The sequence below is a fragment of the Canis lupus genome, chromosome 25 (genome assembly GCF_048164855.1).
Source record: "Canis lupus baileyi chromosome 25, mCanLup2.hap1, whole genome shotgun sequence".
Taxonomy (NCBI): domain Eukaryota; kingdom Metazoa; phylum Chordata; class Mammalia; order Carnivora; family Canidae; genus Canis; species Canis lupus.
In genome coordinates, this window is record NC_132862.1 from 42,293,658 (window position 1) to 42,302,182 (window position 8,525).

At 53.7% G+C, this 8,525-nt stretch overlaps 1 protein-coding gene across 1 annotated transcript; it reads left to right on the forward strand.

The window, feature by feature from the left end:
• Positions 1-209: 209 nt before the first annotated feature.
• On the forward strand, positions 210-8,252 carry NRIP2 (nuclear receptor interacting protein 2). Its single transcript, XM_072799453.1, has 6 exons — positions 210-761; positions 4,221-4,373; positions 5,586-5,668; positions 5,998-6,119; positions 6,337-6,389; positions 6,718-8,252. Exons 1-6 carry the CDS (start codon positions 507-509, stop codon positions 6,808-6,810), a joined length of 759 nt encoding a protein of 252 aa, XP_072655554.1. The 5' UTR covers positions 210-506; the 3' UTR covers positions 6,811-8,252.
• Positions 8,253-8,525: the final 273 nt, after the last annotated feature.

The window sequence follows — 8,525 nt, forward strand, 5'->3', positions numbered from 1 at the left end:
AGTGGGGCAGCCCAGAGGAGACGGGAGGGCAGGTGCACAGGGATGCACGTGCCTGCATCCCATGCATGCACTGAGCACGCAGGCTGACTCCCCCACACACCCACACTCACTGCCTTTCAAACAAGCTGGCATGGCACCCTGACAGTTTACAACACTGTTACACCCCTCTCGTTTGCAGACACACACACACACACACACACACACACACACACACACACACACTCCTTCCACCAACCACTCCAACCAGGACCCTAGACTTGCATGCTCTGCAGAGCCTGCCACCTGCAGGCCCTGCCAACCCCCCCTCTCGGGTAGTGCTGGGTTTTTCCAGCCGGAGCCTCACTCTCTCTACTGCAATCCTGGAAATTGGTGTCTGACGCGGCTGCTCCTGCACGTTATTTATTGATTTCCTCTGCCCCCGTGGAGACCCTCCTGTCCAGAGAGCTGCCACCTGCCCAGGGAGCCGAGGCAGGCAGGAAGCGGCAGGGCCACGGGAGGCAGAGGGGATGGAGAGAAGCACCGTTCGGCAGCCCCCACCCTGCTCATCAAGCTCGTCAAGCCCTGCAGGGGCCGTGAGCACCAGGCAGGAGGCCAGAGAGGAGGGAGACTCCAGTAGGAGGGGACGGGAGGCAGCGCCTCGGGACCGAGCCCCCCTGAGCCAGCAGCGCCGGCTCAGACAGGCCACCCAGTTCCTGCACAAGGACTCTGCCGACCTGCTCCCCCTGGACAGCCTCAAGAGGCTCGGCACCTCCAAGGACTTGGTGAGGCAGCCCTCTCCCCACCCTTCCTCTCCATCTCCTTGAATCCCGGGAAGGGGAGGGAGGAGGGAGGGCTGGAGGGGACAGTCCCCAAGCCTTTGGATCCCCTTTCCCTGGCTGAGGATGGGGCATAGGTAGTTTGAGGGGCTCTCCTCTGACCATTCTCACTCTGCTGGGAATGTTCCCATGGCTCGGTGGCTCTGGGAGACCCTGTTCTCCTTGCTCTGCTTCTCCCAAATAGTCCCAGGTTTATCTTGGGGTGATAAGGAGCTGTGCTCTTTAGGAAAAGAGGCTTACAAGGGCACAGGAATCTTCTGGAGCGGTGGTTTACTGCTGGGAGGGCCCGGAGGCCTGACCAGTTTAGGGCTGTGGTTTCTGTCCTAACCCTCAACAACGGATTCCCTCCTACCAGCTCTGACCATTCACTTGCCTTTTCCCTCCAGAATGGTAGCATTAAGGGCCCCTGTCCTTTCCAGAGCCCTGGGGTTTTGTATGGCTCTTGCCTGGGCCACCAGCCTCCTGAGCACCCCCTTGCTCCCTCCTTGTTGGGGGCACTGGCCTTCCAGGCTCCCTTCTTCCACCTCGGTGAAGCAGAGGGAATCGGGCAGGAGGAGGGAAACAACAAGGAGGAGGTGAGTGGGTCAGGGGACAGCTGCATATACTCATCTTCCTTGGAAAGACTGGTAAAGAGCATGGATAGGCTCTGGGGCCAGGCTGCTTGGGTTCAGGTCCTGGCTCTGCCACCTACTATCTTGGGCAAGTTGCTTTACATCTCTGAGCTTGTTTCTTCCTCTGCTAAATGAGGATAAAATTAGTAGTATCTCCTTCACCGGGTTACTGTGGGAGTGGCATGAACTAATACCTCTAAGGGGCTTAGAAAAGCATGTGTTAGAAAGCACTAAGGTCCATTTAGCTCAAGAGAGAAAATAAGCACCGCAGAATATGGAGTCCTCTCTGGCGTCTGGCTCCTAGAAGAGAGGAAGGCTTTCATAGAAGGGCCTGGAAGCACTCGGCACCCTCACCCAATTCCTCATTAGGTCACTCCCACAACCTGAGAGACACAAGGTCAAGTCCGGGGGGCCCAAGGCCCGAGTTAGTGGGGAGGCTGATGCAGGCCCTTGCTCCTTTTCCTGACCTAGGCCCGCCAAATTGTTCCTGGACGAATGTTCCCCCTCCAGGAATCCAGCAGATTCCCAGCAGCTCCCAAAGAGAAAAAGTGACCAGCCTGGGATCTCAGTTCAGGGAACTTCAGGGCTGCTCCCTCCCTGCACACACAGCAAGCACTGCGGAGAGCTAGGGACAAATGGGCAACAGGGAGGCTGGTCCTTGGGCTATCGGTGGCTAGGACCTCAGTCACTATGGTTTGGATACCACCTTACATCTCTCTAGCCCTGGAGTAGAGGCTCTATTAACACCGCCATCCCAGAATGGCAGGTCCAGCCTTCTGATGAGAAGTCCTGAGCTCTTCACCTCACCTGTCTGCCCCAGGACCTCCCAGATAGATCTCAGTTACTTTGTGTGGCTTTGGTAGTGAAGACACGACAGATTGGGAGGACCCCACCATCTCCCTCCCTGGAAAAACTCTGCAGTAAACTGCACAGCACTGGGGGCCTGAAGCCTGTAATCATCGTGGGAAAGGTGGGAGGAGAGCTGGGAACCGCAGGGCCCCTCTTTCCGGCTAGTCCCAGAGTTCACTGCCCTTTTTTCCCACAGCTGGGTCTCCTGCTCGCAGCCTTGTTGGCAGGAGCAGCTGGCCTCAAGGGCCTCATTAAACCAAGGGTAGAAAAACAACCCCAGGTTCCCAAGCAGAGAGGGCAGGTGGAGAAGATGGACAGATAAAGTCATTCTTCAATAAGTATTTATCCAGTACCTACTATATGCTGAACTAAGCCTTGGGATATAAAGACCTGACCCTCATAGGGTCTCCAGGTTAATGGGGGGAGGGGGCAAAATCCACAAATCACATCTGTGAGAAGCATGACAAAGGGAGAGAAGGGGTGCTGGCCCAGCCTGGTGTGTGGAATGAAGAGTACTAAGAAGTCAGAGAGGGCTTCCTGGAGGAGATAAACCCCGCATTAGTTACAGGATACATATGGGACTTCATACTTAGATAAAAATCTCTCTCCCAAATAAAGAGTAGTTCCTGAACAAACTATGTTGAACCAGTCATCTAGTCTGGCCTAGAAAATAATGAGAAAGAGGAGTCTCAGCAAAGGGGTTGAGCAGGAGCCAAGGTGTGGAGGCGAAGAGCACCCTGGTACAAGAGGTATAAGCAGGGTCACTAGGGCAGACCTGCCAAGTGGGGGACGAGGCTGAAGGCCCAGCAGTGGCCAGGTCACCTGGGCTATGCATCACCTTAAAATGTTTAGGCTTGGGACACTTGGGTGGCTCAGCGGTTGAGCATCTGCCTTCAGCTCAGCTCGTGATCCCAGGGTCCTGGGACGGAGTCCCCCAACGGGCTCCCCACAGGGAGCCTGCTTCTCCCTCTGCCTGTGTCTCTGCCTGTCTCTGATGGATAAATTCTTAAAAAGTTTGGGCTTTATCAGGTAAGTGACAGGAGGTGAGTGTGCTTTGAGAGGTTTTAAACAGGAGTAAGAGTTAGTTTGGTTTCACTTTGGTGTTTCTCAGACTTGCACACGAATCAGCGCATCTTGTTACAACGAAGCCTCTAAATAAGATGAGATTCTGCACTTCTAACCAGCTTCCAAGTGATTGGAAGCTGATTACAGCTAACCAGCTGTAGGACTGCACCTTGGGGAGCAAGGGTTTAGATGACCCCTGGCTTCGAGTAGGTGTACCTGAGGCAGGTTCTTGCGAACTTAGGGAGGCGGTCCGTGCCCCAGGCTAGCCGGAGTGAGGCTCCAATACAGGCAGGAATACAAAGCAAGGATGGACTAGATAAATACAGGAGGCAAAGCTGACAGAACTTCGGAAGTGAAGTGACCAGACCGGGTGAAAGTCTCGGGTGGGGGAGGGCTCAAGCATCCTAGTTTTGAAGAGGACTTTTGCTTTTGATGTTACCGATTTCTTCTCATCACATCATCAACCCTGCCATCTGCGGCTCATTGAAGGATGAGGTCAGAGGGGGAAAGGGGGAAAAAGTAAAATATAATGTGTTCTAGGCTGGAGTTAAAAGCTCCCCAAGCATCATATTAGCTCTTGAGAAGTCCCATTGGCTGATAGGTCAGTCCAATCTAGTGGACTGTTTTCCTCGTCCCATTTGTTCATTGCCGAGCAACCCCTGGGGTCCCAGCAAACTGGAGTGCTGGATACTGGGTTCACTCCACTATAATGCTCTGACTGCTGGGGTCCTCGGGTAAGCTCCTTTCTTACTGCTGTGAGATGCAGGGCTGGGGTTGGGGTTGGGGAGAGCATCGTGGTGATAACAATGGTAAAAGGACCGAGTGGCCCGGATACTTGGATTTAGACCTGCCTGCCTTCTTGGTTTTGTGCGGGAGCCAGCAGCCGCACAGCGTGATTCAAAGACGCCTAGTGGAGGGAAACCAGAGTCGGCTGCAGGGCGAGTCACCCCTGGCGCAGGCCCGGATTCATGGCCAGGAGGGCAGGAGGAAGACCAGCAAGACAGAGATTCCGGCTCTTCTGGTCAACTGCAAGGTGAGAGGCCCCCCAGGGCAATGACTTTCATAGACAATCCTGCCTGGGACTGGCTCACTTCAGCCACCCTCCTTTCTTCCCTGGGTGATGCTGGAAGAAGGGAGAGAGGGAGGGAGGGGTGGGAGCAAAGGCACCTCTCCCCTCAGCCTGGACCAAAAAATGAGATCCTGTACATTCTTTACTCTCTGTCTCGACCCATCTTCCCTCCATGCTGAGCCACCTGTCACCGCCATTCTTTCTTCCCTTTATCAAATATAACCTTCAAGTGAGAATGTGTGAGTACTCTTCAGTGTACTATGTCTGTGATCGGTGTGTGCCCGTATGCATCCTGCAACCCCACCCCCAGAGAAAGCTCGTGTGTTCCAAGGGGACAGCCTCGTCACCTCCGGGGCCACTGAACCAACTGAGCAGTATCGGACCCTCCCTGACAAATGCCCACTGCTTTGGTGCGATGTTTCTCCTTCCTGCTCTCCAATCATTCTATGGCCACGTTCCGCAACCAAATGGTACCTCCTCCTTGCAGCCTTTTCTGACTTCCCCGAGGAGGAAACAAACAGCCTCTCCTCCCTCTCAATGTCCAGGGCACTTTACTCCCAAACCTTTTGTAGACCTCAACACTTTCCAGCATGCAGTGGTTACGTGCCCCTTCCTTCAGACCCAAGCACAGCATTCACCCCTGTGCCTTCTAGCCACATGCATCTCACACATAGTAGGTACTCAATGAATGTCTGGAATAAGAAAACTGCATGCATTTGGGATATCCAAGCACAACCCAAAATGTCCGTACACATCCAGAAGGAAGTGAACCAGTCTTCATTCTTGTGCTGAACCTGTCCCTTATCCACATACGAAGTGCCTGGCAAGGCGGCCTGGTCTTCCCACCCTTCTATCCCTCACCCAGACCGCTCTAAACTCAACCCTCAACTTCCCAAGAATTTCTCTCCACAAACAGATCTCCATTTCTGGTCAAATCATTCCCAAGTGTATGGGCTCACCATGGGGCAGCTCTACTTCTTTTTTTGATTCCTCCGTCTAAGAGCCGGTTTTGCCTCAATTGGATGAGTGCCATAAAAATCACTTTGAAAGACTCAGTTCTTTCCCTTCACTCGTTTCTGAGAGGGAATCATCAAAGGGCTGGGAAAGGTGAAGGATCCAAGCCCAATCTGTTCTCCCCGGGGGGGCTCACTGACTCCCCACGACCCTCTTTCTCAGTGCCGAGACCAGGAGCTTCAGGTGGCCGTGGACACAGGCACCCAGCACAATCAGATCTCTGCTGGATGCCTCAACCGCCTGGGGTAAGAGTGTGGCCCAAGGCAATGGATTGGGGGAAAATATTCAGAAAATATTCTGAAATGAGATAGTAGTGGTATTCACAGAACGTTGAATATACTAAAAACCACTGCCTTTGTAAAAGAGTGACTTTTGTGGTTTATCAAGGAAGCTGTAGTTTGGAAAAAAAAAAAAAAAGACTTGATGGCGACTCTGATAGCGAAGATAAGGATTTAGACCCCATGTAGGGCCCAGGGATTGGAAGAGTACCCAAGTGTGGTAAGGGAGGGGTGTCAGCTGACTCGGGCAGGGACCAGGGGCTGTGGTTGCCATAACCCTTGCTTCCGAATCATAGCTTAGGGAAGAAGGTCCTCAAAGCCCCAGGTGGGGGCCTGGCCCCCGGGCCTCCCCTCCAGGTGGAGCAGCTGGAGCTACAGCTGGGCCAGGAGACGGTGGCCTGCTCGGCTCAGGTGGTGGGTGAGTCCTCCCTTCCTTCCCAGCTTTCCTCTTCCTCTCCCACCTTCCTCTTTTGGCTGGGGTGAAGGCTGGCACTACTGGAGGTGTCTCTGGTCTCTGGGCCCAGATCCCCAGACTCGGAGGGTGGGGAGGGCAGATAAGGAGTGAGTGTGGACAGGAGGGCCCTGCGACCCCTAGGTGCCCCTCCAACCTCTTCTGTCTTCACATGATTCTGCAGATGTTGAGAGTCCTGAGCTCTGTCTTGGACTGCAGACTCTGCTTTCCCTCAAGGTAAGGAGGATGCTGGCGCTTGGGCCATGCTTGGGCCATGCTTGGGGCCTGGCCTGAAGGGCCGGGGAAAAGAAGTGAGATGCAGGTGTGCAAGTGGGGTCAGCTTTTCATGGGAAAGCCTTGGAGGTGTGTGATGGCACCTTTGCTTCCTCAGAGGTTCCTTATTTGCCCACAAGTGAAAAATAAGCAGGTCCCATTGCCCCACCCCACCCCCAGGGCTCTGGGTGAACAGAACCAGGGGGAAGAGCAAGGAGTAGGGGGAGGCTGTGGGAAGTGGGGATGCCCTGAGAGGCGCACATTTCCCCTTCTCCCCCTGCCCCCTCAACAGTGCTGTATTGACTTGGAGCGTGGAGTGCTGCGGCTGAGAGCCCCCTTCCCAGAGCTGCCCTTCCTGCCTCTGTACCAAGAGCCTGGCCAGTGATTGCTGAACCAGACAGTCCCCAGGGGAAGGACTCTGCCTTGGGGAGGAGCCATATGGGGGAATGGGGCATGAGAGCCAGGTAGCTGGGGACTACCGCGTCTGTCCCTTCTGTCGCCACCCTAACCCTGCCATCCCATTTCCTTCGGCCAGCCACATTCCTCTCTGTTCTCAGTGACTGCTTCAGGAGTCCTCCAAGAATCTTCCAGAGAGAGGGCCTATGGTCTCAGGACCTGGCTTCCCTGGTCCCATTCCCTTCCACATCAGGACTGTGGCAAAGGGACATTAAGTGGCATGCTAGGGACTGGCCTGAGTCGAAGGCTGCAGCCCGTATCGTCCTTCACTTGTGCCCTCCATCCCGCCCTCCCCCCCCCACCCCTTGGTGGCCTTCACTCCCAGACCTGTTGCCTCACCTTCTGGGGCTTGTTATCTTTCACAATGAGCCTACCACAAGTCACCCCCCTCGGCCCTGTCCCTGCTGACGCCCACTTTTCTGATTCTGTACACATCTGTTCATAGTTGAGTAGGGGAAGAAAGAGGCAAAAGAATGTTCCAACATAACGGGAAGGTGAGTTGGTAGAAGAATGAAGGCTCACAGGGCTGGGAGCTTCCTTAGTTACCTTTTCTGGGGCTGCAAACGTCTGAATCCGGTTATTATTTGATTACACCATGCAAAACGTTGGATGGAACTCTGATAATTCTCTAGGCATCGCTCCTCCTCCACTTGCTTTTTAACACATTGGGACCCTGAATTTCAGAGGGTGGGGGTGTGGAGGAGTGTTGTCAGGAAATGCCCCGAGGTGGAAGGATGGCAGAGTAGTCAGTACTCAGACTTACCCTAATCAGTATTCTTTCTTATTTCTAGAGCCACTCACCTCATTAGACCCTCTTCCTTCCCCTCATCTCTGGCCTCTTGAGCTTGAGCTTGTCTAATTTTGGAATCAGTAACTTTCTATCACTCACCAGGCTGTGAGCCAAGGCAAAAAAATAAGGAGACTTTTTGTCTTCACTGTGAAGAGAAGAATCTAACCCTAGACGAGCCAGCTCCCTGAGGGTCCTTCTGGCTGGTTTCAGGCTCTCGAGCCATGGATGAGGGGTAGAGGAAGACAGTGGTACCACTAACCTCAGTTAGGAAGCTAGAGCCCTTGGAGTGGAAACAAAGTCTTGAGCCTTGGGTAGATTAGAGAAGAAGCAGGATAGAACCTTGCTGCCCTGTGACCTCTGGTCTTGCCTTTCCCTGCTGAGCTCCCTGCCCTCTGAAGAAGAGGAGCAAACTCACTACCACATGTGTAATAATGATACCCTCATCCCTCCTGCCTTGCCCCATAGCCTCTGCTTTCTCTTCTGCCTCTTGCTGCTTCTGTAAGTGCAGACCCCAGACCCAGGGGCGGGCCTTCAGCTCAGCTGCTTCTCCATTTGAATAAACACCTGTTTCTCTATGCCAATAGCCTTCTCTGGTCTTCCTCCACACTGAGCAGAGTCTGAACAAATAACTCTGCCCTGATTCCCTTACACAAAGGTAATGTGAATGTGGACCTTTCCCCAGGTTGATCCATTGGGCTGGGTCTACAGAACTGAGAGCAATGGCTTTCAAATTCCTCTGAACACAACCCATAGCAGGAAATACATTTTGCATCGTACTTAGCATACGTAGACACGTGACCATGCACGATTATAACAAAATAATACTTCCCTATCCTGTGAGCAATATACTCTGA